General features: G+C 52.3%; 1 protein-coding gene across 4 annotated transcripts in view; it reads left to right on the top strand.

The window, feature by feature from the left end:
* Positions 1–14687, top strand: part of Itpk1 (inositol-tetrakisphosphate 1-kinase) — a 165751-nt gene that overhangs the window by 115045 nt on the left and 36019 nt on the right. For all 4 annotated transcript variants that reach the window (XM_090344733.1, XM_090344734.1, XM_090344732.1 and 1 more), the window contains one exon: positions 1590–1715. Coding sequence is in view for 2 of the 4 variants with exons in the window: in XM_090344732.1 (XP_090200858.1) it covers positions 1590–1715 (126 nt within the window). In the remaining 2 variants the exon portion in view is untranslated. The remainder of the gene's footprint in view (positions 1–1589; positions 1716–14687) is intronic.

Below are 14687 nucleotides of genomic sequence, written 5' to 3'. Positions count from 1 at the left end.
ATTATATACAAGCTTGTCACCATGGGGAGGGAAGTGTATTCCTTAATATTGTCTTATTGTGTGGTCTCCGGAATTTTTTTTTTCCTAAGTAGAAGCGATCCCTTTACATCTCTCCTGGCAGACAATAAAGAAAAGAGGTGTTAAGGACACCAGCAGGAAAGAGCTGGCACATTCCAAAGATTTGTCTAAAAGGGAGTTAAATCAAGGACTATATGTGACAGGTGGGGGAGGCTTGAAGGACTGACAAGGGACCAAGCACCCCAGTGTGAACAGGCATGGAAAGCTGTCACTACTCTGAGGCCTAGAGGGATAAAGGGGCCAAAAATGTGAATAGAGCTGCAGAGGTAGTGGACATCTCAGACGGGATGTGACTACTGTCAGAAATAAGAGAGGGGTGGGCAGGGAAGTGAGTTCCCTGATCTCTTACTCCTCTCTCCCATCTTCTGCTGGTGTCCCTCGGTATTCTGACTTGCCACGAGGCAGTGTCTCAGAGGGCAACAGCCTAGGGCACAGTGGGCAGAGTGGAAGGGCAGACTGAATGCCAGGTACCACCTAGGTCCAGTATGCATCCTAGGCCTACCAAGATCCTGGGTAGGTTTTGAAAGTTTCTGCCCTCCATTTTCCTCATTTGTAAAATTTCCCAAAGTGGTTAGAAATAAAAAGAAACAAATGCCTCAGAACTGTGAGCCTGGAGCCGACTTGGAGTGATGGTTCGTTACTGATGTTCAGTGCCTTCACTAAGGATGTGGAAATAGCCTTAAGTTGTTGAGAAGCCACCAGGTTGAGGCAGGGCCAGGGTTTGGAGGCTGTGTGGGTCAACCAGGTGCTGAGCTGGCACCACTGCTGGCAAGGGACTGGCTTTGCAGGTGGTGATGGCCAAGTGCTTGTGGCAGACATCTGGCAGATGAGGAAATGTGGTGTCAGGCTGCCCTGGCTGCTGGCAGGTGCTCTTGGTGTGGGGTCAGGTGATGTTGACTGTCAGCCGGAGGGCACTGGCTCCCCTGGGGCCTGATCTTCCCAACACTGTGTTCCTGAAAAAAATAATAAACACATTCCCCAATGGAGCAGGGAGGCAGGATTCATCTGACCACAGACAGCCCTGCACTCTTCCCCTGTCACGACAAGCTCCAGCCTTTGTGTGGAATGCTAGTGGCAGATTCTCAAGGAAGTTACTCCTGGCCTTGCTAAAATACCACTTTCTCAAGAGTTCTTATACTCTCATGGAAAGAATATCTGCATAGATCCAAGTTCTGATCCTGCTACATGACTTCAGTCTGTTTACTTAATGTTTCCTAAGGTTGTTGGGTGGATGAAATGCATTCAGTAAATGCTTTCTCTAAACAGCCAGCATACAGCAGCATCACCCTGCTTGCATGATTTCTGGCCCTGTGTGGCACAGGACCGCATAGACCATTGCAGAGTCTGTCCTCAAGGTGTTAGTGGCAGTACTGATTTGGGGGGTTTGGGGGCTCACCTTCTTGTCTGTAGTGCAGTCTATAACCCCCTGTGGCAGTAAGCACATAGATAGTAAGTTGCAGGGTCAGTGGACTTGGGGCTAAGTTGCTGCTTTGTGTGTTCCTGTCTTACAGCTAAACCTCAGCCGGCCAATCGAGGAGCAGGGCCCCCTGGACGTGATCATTCACAAGCTGACTGATGTTATTCTCGAAGCAGACCAGAATGACAGCCAGTCTCTGGAACTGGTGCACAGGTTCCAGGTGAGTGGACGCCTGTAGGAGGGTAGGGAGGAGAGCCCAGACGTAGCAGCTGTCTTGCAGTGTTGCTCACAGGCATGGCTTTGTGCCGGCAGGCCCCGGTTCCATGGGCAGGTGCTTCCTGGTAAGCTAGGCCTGTGTGGATGTAACATGAGGGCAGAGCGGACATCGTGACCCCTGCCACTCCTGCTGGATCATGTCCTTAGAGATGACATGATCTGTCCCTCTGAGCTAAAATTGTTATGGGGATGGAGGGCCCTCTGCTCTCTCCTCTAGCCCAGGATGCTAGAGCTTGAGTTGTAAGAACTTGAGATGGCCTATTTCTTGAATCACTCTGCTCCCCTCACCCCCGCCCCCCAACCGTTTCTTCAGCAACCAGTCCCCTGGTGATCACCTGCTACTTGATTGGCAGCTGTCTCATGACACTGACCTGCCTTCCCCCGGTCCCCCCTTCCCCTCCCCCCCCCCCCCCCCCCCCGGTGTAAGTCCTCCTCCACTGGAAAGTAGCTTGGAGCTCATGAAACAGTCATCTGTTAGTGAACACAGCCCCAATAGTGGCTGTTCCAAGGCCTCCCTCGTGGGACCACGAACTTGCATGTCTGTCTCAAGACAAAGAGCCTCTTGTCACCCGTTAGCCATGCGGCCGACAGTGTTCCATCCTACATATTTAGGTCAGGGGTCTTGGCCTCCTCACTTCCCCAGGTCTCTGCCTGCTTCATGGTGACTCCCTGCGGCAGTCGTGTTTCCTGTGTTTCCCCATAGAGGGTGGTCCCCAGTGCAATGGTAGCCACTTCTGGAACTGGGTGGGGTCTGTCCCCATGTCATACCCTCTGGGGCCTCTGCTCTGCCAAGGGGTGTGAAGTGCCTCCCACTGGCCTGTTCTCTCCTCTCCCAGGGCCAAGGCCAGGGAAAAGGTGTGCTCATAGCCTCCCTGTCACATGGTAAAATGGTACCAGTCATGGGAAAATTCAACCTGCTCAGAGGAGCAAGTGGACGGTGAAGTGAAGCACTCCTGAGCGGGTGCTCGCTGCAGGCCACGAAATTCTGCTGAGTTCATGACATGTGCCAGGTGCTATAGTGGGAGTGCAGATAAGACAGGAAATGTTTTCCCTGCCATTGGATGCTTCTTGAGCCCTGCACTGTGACAGGCCTGGCCAAGAAGTGCCTACCCTGTGCCTATTGAATCTCTGCAGCTCTGAGGCAGCATCTGCCAACCTTATTTTCCAACCTGAACAGAGGCTTGGAAGCATGCAGTGCGTCTACCTGGCATCAGTGTTGGTCTTCTTAAGAGATCCACTACCCATTCCCAAAGTGCTTCTGCCACTCCTCAGGTCATCCTCTGCCATTATGCTGTCCTGCAGCGCCTTGCTGGTGACTGTCCTCTAACATGACTCACTCCCAATTCCCTGTTTCCTCTGGAAGGCCAGTTCATGTGCCTGTGGTGCCATATGGGAAGTTCCCTAGGGAGTACACTGGGTCTGGCCAGCTGTGTAGACCTTTGGGTCTGGATCCTGCAAGATCCAGAAGCACTGGGAAGGCTGGGCGCCATGTAATAAGTGTGGGTCCTGCTATGCAGGAGGCATCCACAAAGCATCTACTGTGTGCCAGCCTCTGACATCAAATACTCACACGTGTTATATGCATGAAGTGACTTGCTCGTTTCCCACCCAGGTGAGGAAACAGGGGCAGGGAGGGTGGGAGCTTGCTCAGCTCCCCAGAGTTACGAGGTGGTCAGCTGCACCTTGCTTTCCCCACCTGCTTCTCCAGAAGTGGATGAGATGGAAGTCATAGTGCTTGGGAAGCCAATCCAGGCTCAGCCTCTGAGCCATGTGACCCCCCCTGGGTAGCAGTATCCTCAACATTAACATGGGTGCAGGAAGCACCTCATTCCTGGGGTGTGTGACTGCCGAGGAATAAATACCTGGATGCATGAAATGCTGAGTGCTTGCTGTCCTGCTGCTTCCATGTGGCTATCTGGTTGCTCCTGTGAGGACCAGCTTTCTGTAAAGGCATGGCCTCCAGCTGGCCCCAGCCCCCACTGTCATCCAGACCTGCACGGAGCCCTCTGCCTAGGGCAGGCAGCCTCAGAACAGTGAGGAGAGCTGCTACAATGCAAGAAGGCGCATTGCCTAGCCGTGCCTCACTCCCAAGGGGACCTGAGGACGCATGTGTAGCTTGCTACTTCCAGCCACCAGAGAGGGTCTTGGCTGGGACCCATCCAGGGCACACACCCCCCCCCAGCTGGCCATTGGCCAAGGGCATTGACCCCAAAATAATTTTCCATGGGTACTTCTGGGGTAAATTCTCATTATAGTGTGTTTTGGAAGCAAGCCGGATATCTGATAAGCCCAGGAAGTTTCCTCCTTTGTGAAGAGAACAAATCTTTGGGGAGCTGAGTACGGGGCTATGCTTCTCAGAGTCCCTGGAAGGATCACACAGGGCAGGGTTGGCCAGGGGAGGTCACAGGAGCACCCCTCTGCCACAGGTAGGGGTCCTGCAGCTAGACTGTCACATGCTCTTTGGTATCATATTCTTGTTTTAATTTTTACTCACAGGATATTCACAAGGGGCACTGGCCTGGTTTGGGAACCAAGAAGGACAGGGGTCAGGGGCACATTCATTACAGAGTCAGGAAGCAGAGCCTAGGGCTTTCCTTACAGGGGGTCCCATCCCACATTTGCCGTGACCTGTGAGGCAGGCAAGGCTGCCTCAGAAGGGCTCGTCCGAAGTCAGACTTAAGTTTCTGGAGAAGAGTTTGAGACCATGTTTGGAGAAAGATGAGGAAGGTTCTAACATCCTCTTCCTCCTCCTCTGTGGGATGCTTCCATAAATGTCTGGTCCCCAGGAGTGGGAAGGAAATCTGAGCCGCAGCCTCACTCTCCCAGTCTCCAGGTGGTCGGGTTGGAGAGTGTGTACCTGGTGTACATTGCTGGTCCTGGAAGCCCATCGCCCTAGAAACCACTCTTGAGCGTTTTGTTGTTGTTGTGGATTAGCTTCACGGTGGCTGGGCTGAGGATCATTGGGATGATTCAGTTGTTTTTCTGCTCCAAGGGTCATGTGGAGCCAACGCCTGGTGCCACTGTGGCTCTGCCTGAGATTTGGTTATCAGTGTATGGACCTGGGTAAAGGTCCCTGGGACCCTGCCCTTGTGTAGGCTGGGCAGTCACCTGTGCACAGGGACCCCAGCTCCTGGCCTCTTTCTCTGTGGAGTAGCTGAAGCCTTCTCCCGGTGGCTCCTGGCCACCTGTTGAGTGTGGCTGCAAGGTGAGAGGTTTCTCACCTCTTCTGCTTCCCCTCTGAGCCCAGAATGCCATGGGAGGGCTTTGGGGATTGTGAACCATTGGATAATGCACACCTTTCCCAGAATGAGCTTAAAGGAAGAGGCTGCACCTCCACCCCTCTGAATCAGCCTCAAGAATGTCACTTGTCCCCAGCATGCCTAGTCCCAGTGTGTGTGGATAGAGCTCCACTGGGACAACGTCCTTTGCAGTCTCGGAGTATTTACCAAGCACAGTCCCCAAGCTCCCAGCCAAGAGGGGAGGCTGCAGTACACTGGGACCTGCTTATGGCCCCAGGGTAATGGGTAGGGGAAGCACATCCTGGCGATGCTGAAAACCAGAATGTTAACACGGTTCATGAGCCCCAAGTGTCCTGGTCACTGCCTCTCTCTCTCCTCAGCCTATCCCTCCACCCCCCCATCCCTCCCATCCCTCCCACAGCAGCTGCTCAAGCCTGACCTTTTTCTGCCCCTTTGCCTTTCTACAGTAGTTCCTCCAACCTCTCCTGAAGCATTAGACCCAGCTTGGCTTGTCAGCCTCACCTTAGCTCCTCTCCTTCCCACCATTTAAAAGTTCATCGTTCTTTCTCAATCCCTTATTGGGACAGGGACCACATCTGTTCCCAGCACCCGGCATGCCACTGCTGCCCTCCATGCGTGGCACCTAGGGAAAATGCCTGTGTGTTTGTCAGTAGAAGTATGGGAGGGGGAGAGGGCAGGCTGGGGTAGAGAGGCTATGGAGCTTGGACTTTTTTCTGAAGAGAGTTCAGGGCCAGGTTGGCTGGTAGCTGCGTGTAGGCAGAGAGAGGCCCTGCTCAGAAGAGGGAGGCCAGGGTGAGATGAACTCTGCACTGGCAAGGACCTTAGTCCCTGGGCCTTGGACTTGTAAGATGAAGGCCCAGGCATCCTGTGACGCCTCAGCTGGCTGTACCTGGAAGAAGCAGTAGTCACTCTGCAGTAGCCCCAGCCAGAGGACTAGGGGTGAATGGAAGCCGTGCTCAGGGGGAGGATGCCAGCTGTCTGTGGAGGAAGGGGGAGATGGAGATGGCAGGCTGACCAGCAGGGGCCTGGCCCATAACTGGTCAGGGGGAGCCAGGCTTTGCTGTTGACTGAGCTTCACAGCCTCAGATCAACTTGGCAGAGGGATGGGAAAGATGGGAACTTCATACCTGCTTTCATTCTTCCCCACAATCTCATAGGCTCCTACATTGCACTGGCCGCCCCCTTCCTGGCCCCGTTGACAACAGGCAAATAAGATCTTCTTGCCATCAGAGAGCGGAGCACTGTTGTCTTCTCGGGACAGTTGAAAAATGCTGTAGGGTTACTGTGAGCTTTAAACAAATTAGTGTATATGCGGCCCTGAGTACTGCGCCTGGCACAGGTAAGTGTGTGTGCTTGTGCACATCCTCACTTGGCCATCCTCACTGTTGGTGCCTGGCTGTGGTAGTGCCTGTAAGACCACCTGACATAGGTCTGGCACTTGGGAGCTCTCCACCACTGATGTCACTGGGGCACCAGCTCTGTCTCCTCCCAGCCTCCTCTCCGACCCCAGCTGACGAGCTCTCTCCGTTATAATTGGAGTCAATGAGGCAGTGAATGTGAACCCATCCCCAAGTGGGAGGCTTGCTTGCGAGAGGACTGTAAAAATATGGTCTTACTTAACCTAAGAGGCAGAGCAACAGGGGTCAGAGGGACTTGGCCACTGTCCCCACCTCCACCCCTCACCAGCCAGCCCATGTCCTAGATGGCATGAAAGAGCAAGAGCCCACTCCAGCCTGGCTGAGCCTGGCGGTCACTTCCCAGCCAGGTCCCTTGTGTCCCAGTGCTCCAGGCGCAGACATAATTGCTCCATTGGGTTCAGTGAACCCTCAGTGTCTTCAGTGTTCACTGAGCATCTAAAAGTACAGGCTGTGTGTGGGGTTGGAGATGCAGAGGAAGGAGAAACAAAGATTTCACTGTTCCAGGCCTTTGAACCCACCAGGAAGCTGAGATCTAAACCCCTAAGAAGTGGAAAAACACAGTAAGGTCTCAGTGGGCTTCTGGCATTTTGCCTGTGGGCTGGTGGAGTCCTGGAGCTCCAGCAGAAACCATCTTTGGCCAGGCCAGGCCAGGCCAGGCCAGGCCAGAACCAAGCGGCTCACTGTCTGGGGCCCTTCTCATCTTCCTCTCCAGACAGGGATATTAGAAGATGAGGCCAGCATTGTAGCTTACATTCTTTTCAGATGTTTCCCCAAAGGGGCTTAACCAAGCAGCTGATGGACCATAACTCCCTCCACCAGCCCATGTTGGTGTGTAGGTCAGTGTGCCAGGGTCACCTGGCTTGTTACTGGGATGACCTTGGCACAACTGGTGCCATGTGATGATGAAATGTTAGCTGGCAGATACCAAGAATGAAAAGCTGTCACATGCCTGCCCCAGAGGAGCAGACTCTCTCCTGGGTGATGTTGAGGTCAGCCTGGATGATCACGGCTCTGGGTCACAGGTCACTCCCTGCAGGGTGGAGAAAGCCAGCTACACAATAAGCCCATTGTGTGAGAGTGGCCAGGCAGGCGGGGCCAGGCACAGCTTTCTGCATGGGAGGGTTCCTTTCAGTACCTGGTGGCTGGCACTTCCACTGGTAGAAGGGAAGCACAGGCCCCAGGCAGACTTGCCACCTGCCTAAGAGCAAAGCTGATACAGGTGTCAGGTGGGACAAGTGACCAGAGAGATACCCCAAAGCCCGATCCCTGAGCCCACACTCTGGTCTTGCCCTTTGATGTGTGTGTGGGTATAGTTAGTATGACCACTCGAGGTTTGGGGGCATGGTGAGTTCTAGAAGCATAATCCCAGCACATGGGAGGCTGGGACAGGGAGGATCACAGATTCAAAGCCAGGGAGACCCTGTATCAACCAAAACCAAAATAAGTGAATCAAGCATTTCCCAACGTTGTGGTAAGAACTTCGTGGGCATCATCATAAATTTAAGTTTTCTCAGCCACAGCACTATTGACATTGTGACTGTGTCTCTCAGGCCTGTCCAGTGCACTCAGGGTGTTTAATGGCATTTCTCTTTAGATGCCATTTGTAACCTCATTGCATCCCTGTGTGGCTTCTGTCTCCCTCAGTTGGGTAGAAGATCTAAGACTGTGGGACACAGGACAGTGACACCCATCAGTTGGCCAGCCCACGCAAACCAGGTAGACTTGTCTGCCTTCTGCTGAGGCAAGAGGAAACTTCCAGATTTGATGTTGAAACTGAGAAGAAAAGGGAGGTATCATTTTCATTGGTACCTTGTATGAGGGGTGTAATCTTCTGACTCAAGATAATAGTGTGGCTTCCGCTTTTCCTCTGAGTATTTACCTCCATTTTCAGCTGGGTCAGGAATGGCAGTGTCTCCCAGAACCATGACTCTCTCTGCTCACAGGTGGCTGAATGGGGTGTGTGACCCTGAGGCTGCAGCCACATGGGTGCTGTGCCATGTGGATGGATGTGAGTGCCTGTATCCTGGGTGGTATATGTATAGAACAACACTGGAACAGGGTGTCCAGCACTTCATTCATGGTGTGGGTTGTGTACAAGGCTGAGACCTGATGCTGACTCGCTCTGGCCCCTCAGTTACTCCAGATCTGCTTACCAGAGGGGGTCGAATTGCTGCTGGCTTGTTTCCCCCTCCACAGAAATGTCTTGGCCCTTCCTGTAGGCTCCACTGTTTCCTCTGTCTCTCATCTGGCCTGGAACTGTGGGTTTTACCAAGCTATATCTCCTCCAGGATCCCAACATATCATATATGTGGCTTCCACCCCCTCCACGGCTCTCTGCAACACCAGCCTCCTCTGCCCCAAGAACCCTGTTCCTTTTAGGGAGTGGCCTTCAGAGGCCACAAGCCTTTTCAGGGGCTTCTGTGTACTGAATGTCACAGACCCTTTGTACTGATGCAGACATGCTTACAACGGAGCACATGTGGGGCTGAACTAGTTGCCTCCCATATACGGTGCTTAGGGTCATGTTTTTGACCACATTGATCCATTTCTCCACACTTCCAACCAGTGTCACTTTGGCCTGAAGCTACTGGGTGTTAGAGGTTCCAGAGTGGAGCAGTCTCTTCCTGTTTGCTGGGTTTTGCTTCTAGATGCTCAAGGCCCCTCAAGGCCAGCCTCAGGTGGCCTGTCTTGCCCCTGGCTAGGGCTTATATGCTCACCCTTGGCCTATCTCCCCGGTGCTCCTTGTGCTGCAGGGTCTCAGCAGCCTAGCAGGAGCTCCTGGCATTATGTAACAGGCCAAGAAGCACATCAATCTAGAGCAGATCATATTGTCATTTTCTTTTGGACAGCTCTGGCACATCACAGACATGGTGTTGTGCAAAGGGTGGATGCCATCCTGTCAGGCCTCCCTGAGCAGTCAGGTCCAGCATGTGCTCCCAAGGCCAACACTGTGTCCTGCACATCCGGTTCCTAGCTCCATCCATGGTTCTGCAAACTGCTGGACTGCTCACTACATAACTCAAATCTACCCTTACCACTCCCTGGCCAAGGGCCCTGTTGCTTAGAAGCAAGCTTGTCTCCGACCTTTGTCCTTACCCATTTTCTTGGAGACTTATGGCCACCTCAAGCTCCTGGCATCCTTGGGGTACTGGGCTCCCTCACCCCAGATCTGTTTGGGCTGCCTCCTCTTCCTCGAATACCCTTCTCTTCCGGGCCTGTGTTCATGAGCCCTGCTTTTGGTTCTGCGCCTATTCTCAGGAACCTCCCCATTCCCCAGCCCTCTTAGTGAAGTGAGGTAACCCCCTTCCACACACTCTCACATGCATGTACATACTGACATGCATACTCACATGTGCATGCATAGACACGTAGCATCGTGTATGTGGCCGCACATATGGACACATACCACCATTTACACATGTACCTACTCAAAAGCACTCACATGTACTCGCATGCCCTGCACACAGAGATACGTGAACAGTCACCCGACACATAACGTACACATCAACACACATACTATCGCATGGCACACTAATACTCATGCGTATGCATAGACATGTAACATCATACATGTGGATACACGCAGTCATTCATACATGTACCTACTCACAAGCATTCACATGTACTTTCATGCCTGCACAGAGATACATGAACACTCACCCAACACGTAACATACATATTGACACACATACTATTATATGTGCACAATGACATACAAATGTAGATATGTACACTCATACACACATGTATGTCCATACACACTGATTCATACACATTCTTGCACACACATGAATACACAGGCAGCCCTATACAACACATATGCACACTGACACAATCATATACCCACACACATACATTCCATATGTACCTTCATACCTGCACAACACAGGTACATGTGCAGTCACTTTCATGATTGTACTGACAAATATACTTGGTCACACATGCATGCACACAACATAGTCATACACATGCAGTCACACACATGTGTGACATGCTCATGCTGACACATCTCATTCACATAGGCACAAGGGACATACATGTTCATACTCGTGTATCTACACGTGCACACACTCATACATTCATTCACATGTACGTGCACGCATAAGTTACACAGACTGAAACATACTCATGCATAAACGTGTCCATATGTACAGACGCATAGGCACATTCACACACATAATATGCTTAACTATGTGTACCTGTGTGCACATTCACAGATACATACTCAATCACATATATGTATTCAGTTGTTCTCTCTGTCTCTGTCTCTCTCCCTTTCCCTTTCTCTCTCTTCTCTCTTTCCTCCCCCCCCCCACCACTTCCTAGAGGCTGATCTCCTGTGCTTCTAGAAGCCCCGGGCTTAGTGTTCAGACAGAGCAAGCTCTCCAGAATACAAATGAGGGCTGGTTAAGACCAAGGCATCTGGTAAAGGGAAGTCTGGTTCCTTTGAGAAAAAAGGCAGGCAGGAAGTGGTCAGTGAGGAAGCACCCTTAGCATACCTGGGCTGACCAGAGTGGGCAGGGAAGGGCAGCGTGGGCCAGATGGGGTGATCCTGCCTGGGATAGTGGCTGGGTCTGTCCTTGTCCTATCTGCCTTCCACCCTTGCTATCTGGCACAAGTTTCTCTGGCCCACAGGCGATGGGATGTTCAGTCGCAAGCTGTATGCTGCATGGCAGCTGGCCAGGACTCCTGTCTCACTCCATAGGCCTGGCTCACTAGAGACCCAAGTCTCCTTTGTTTTGCTGGTCACTTTTCAGTCAGAGCCCCTAAACTGCAAGAGGTGTTGTGAATTATTCCACACCTTATGAGATACAAGTCACTTAAATGAGTTCACATAGTTCACATAAAGACCTTGGCAGTTACAGGACTTCATCCTGTTTCTTAGCTCAGCCTTTGTCTCAACTCGCCAGTGCCTCGGGGATCTTGTGTTGGGATTTGGTCAGGCCGGGCATGGCTGGTCTAAAAGTCATGGTCTGCCAATGATTGGAAAGCAGGATGGGCTGCCTGCCAGGGACTGTTACACAGATCGCACACTGCATACTTCGGTGGTAGTTGCTATGGATGACACCCTGAATATGGCTAGGTTTAGTGCTCCTGTCCTTGGCGTATGTTGGAGATCAGCCCAGCCTTCTCTGTGGTGCTCTGAAGGCTGTGGGCTTGGGGAGGGGGCGGTGCTGGGAAGGATCTTCCTGGCCGTTGTATGGCCCTCGGCCTTGGGTGATGTCAGCTCCAGTGGTCTGCTGAGAGGGTCCAGGAGCCATCTCCCAGCAGGCAGTGTTCACAGTAGCTCACAACCTCACTCAAACCCTGGCCTCCTGGTATAGGTTCCTCTTTCTGCAGAGCCACAGGATACCTTTGGAGTCATGACTGTCCTTGGCCCCTCTGAGGACCTCCTCCCTCAGCAGCCTTTCACATTGGCCCACCTATGTGCCCAGCATGGTGCCAGCCCTCTTGCCTCGAGGAACCTCTTGCACCCTTTACTCTGTGCTGTGCCATATTTGTCTCCCTTCCAGCTGGTTCTCTGAACTGCAGTTGGTTCTGCCATCAGTATACTTTACCAAGAGGTGCCTGTGGTTGTTCATCTTGACCAAGTTGAAAATGGACTCAGATAACTCTGTTCTGGCTGGAGGTAGTCCATGGTGAACAAGAATGAATCTTGGGGTGAAAGGAGAAATGAATGGAGCTGAAGTCTCTGCTCTGCCATGTCACATTGTCACCTCCTCCTAGCTACCAGTACTTTCCTGACATGGGCTATGCCAAGGGACCCTTCACTTCCATTTTTGCCAGTTCCGGCTACTTGCATCTCTGTAAGCAAAGGTGGCAAACTTAGTGTGTTCTCTTTTCCTGGAGCTTCACTTCATAGTGACATCATGTTGACCATCACATCCCGGTCACAGAGCCTGCTGACCTCAGCCCAGGCCGCAGGACTAAGAAAGGCTTCCTCAGGAGGAGGAATTGCCACATTCTAAAAAGGGGTCCTTGCCATGTTTGAAGGAAATGGCACAGACCTGAATTCTCCCTGAGAATTCAGAGGCCATGTACCACAGACAAGCACCTCTCTTGGCTCCTGTTAGGAGCAGGCAGACCTCTCCTGCTGTCAACGTGGATTCTTCTTCCAGAGCAGGGCATGATGGGGCAGGAAGAGCATGAGGGGCACCACGAGCTGAGATCTTAGTCAGGTTTGGTCCTGAGTCTCGTGTTGCAAAATCAGGAGAATTCTTTTGTTTCTATCAGCTCCTTTCGCACCTTCATCTCCTGGATGCCCGCAGCAGCCCCTGTGGTTGCAGTATTCAGAATGTAGCTCTCCCTGCAGAGTTGTAGATGGAACTTCGCCATGACATGGAGGGTGTGGCAGAGGCAGGATTTGAGCTCTGTAGGGCTTTTCTGCTGGATGAAAGAAAACCCTTACATCTCACTCGCTGTGTGTAGGCTCAGAGTGAACCATGCCACTCATGTTCTTTGGTTTGGATTTGCAGTAAGTGAATCTTGTCGCTCCCTATCCTGCAGCATTCACAGGCTTGAAGAGCTTGTACTTGGAGTGGGTGGGCACCTGGCTGGTCTCTCCTAGTTCTTTCTCCCTACTCCTGGCCAGTTTTGTACATTCCCAGTAAATCCAGGCTCCCCTGTACTGCTGGGACCTATGCTCTGCTGAGTGGACATGTGCTTCTCATTTCCAATGCAGGCCTGTGGAAAATGCACTATGGATAGCAGGGTGGAAAACCCTTTGGCCCCTCTGTCCCTGTCCCAGGAGAGCATGTGGCTGATTACTGGTCCTTCTATTAAGAACCACACTTTCATCCCTGTCTAAACCTTGTTGGCACCAGCCTGTCAGACTTCCTCCTTTGATTTCATGTGACTTCTTTTCCTCATGAGTTTGAGGGTTCTCCCTCTAGATGGCCCTGGAGTGTGAACACAGGACCAGTGCTAGCGTTGTTTCTCAGCAGCTGGCTGCCACTCCTTAGGCCTGGGGAGGGGGTTCTTTGCAGGGTGGTATGTGTCCATGTTTTGAGCAGCTTCCCCCACTTTGCTGGGTGAGAATAGGACATCCATCCCAGCACAGCAAGCGTCTCTGACAGGGGCAGGAGTGCAGGTAGCTTTGTGTCACCCGCAGTGCCTCCAGAAATTGATGGTCTCATTCTGTTCATCCTCGCACCCATCCAACACACACAGCCCCATGCACTGGAAGACCTCCATAAAACTGCTTCACAGCATCTACAGAGCCAGTGTACTTAGGGCCATCCTCACAAGGACCTTTGGGCTTCTTTGAAATAATTCCTCAGAGACCCCAAGGAACCCGGCAGCCTGCCCAGAGGTAACACCAGGAGGTGATATCTCCCCACTAGACCAGGTAGAGGCTGGAGCTTTCAGTGGGTAGCACTAGAAGGGTGGGATGGTGGATCATACAGATGTGGGAGTGGCAGGGGGAAAGGCTTGTGAATGAGGAGCTCTGTGGAAGCAGAGACTTGGTTTACCTTGGGTCCACTCTGATCAAGGAATGGTGCCAGGAGGGATAGCTGCATGAGCGTGCCCTTACACAAGGGGCGGGGTACTAGCAGTCCTGTGGGTGGCCCAAGGGCTCTCAGGGTAAGGCCTTCTGAAGCCCCTTGGCTGTAACCCTGCCCCATCCTGTGTCTGGCAGGCAGTTGTGTTCCTGCCTCGGTTGCCTGGCCCAGTCTGTACTAGCAGCCTGTTGGGGCACGTTGACCTGTGGATGGCTGGGTCTCCACAGAGGTGGAGCTAGTGTTCTGTAGTTAGGTCTGTAGCACAGCTGTACAGAGGGGACCAGACCACTGGGAGTGGGGATAGGGATTCTAAGGGTGTGAACAGGGGCAGGGCAGAGTAGAAATTTCCAGATGGTGCCTTGCTACCACCTAGAGACAGAAGGAGCCAATAAACTTTCAAAGAGGAAGGCCCAAAAGGAGCCACGATGAGATCTCTGGTGGATAATTCAAGAGGAGACAGCTTTGCCTCAACTGCTCTTAAAGTGATTTCTAAGAAACAAATAGGCCTTTTTTAATTAAAAATTTCCAGAACTTCAAAAGATTGTACAAGGGGGTCACACAGAGCTTTGAGTTCAGAGCCAACCCTTCCATTACTCTCCCCGGTCCTGTCTGCTCCCTCACCCAGACTCATTTCACATTTCCCACTTCCTCTGTCACATGTGTACACTGAGTGTTCTGGTTGTATTTGTCCCCGGTCCCCCTTTCTTTCCTCCACCACTCTCCTACTGCCCCCTCC

The sequence above is a fragment of the Megascapheus bottae genome, chromosome 14 (genome assembly GCF_031878675.1).
Source record: "Megascapheus bottae isolate mThoBot1 chromosome 14, mThoBot2.hap1, whole genome shotgun sequence".
Taxonomy (NCBI): domain Eukaryota; kingdom Metazoa; phylum Chordata; class Mammalia; order Rodentia; family Geomyidae; genus Megascapheus; species Megascapheus bottae.
The sequence above is the reverse complement of the archived record's forward strand: the minus strand, read 5'-3'. Positions and strand labels throughout refer to the sequence as shown.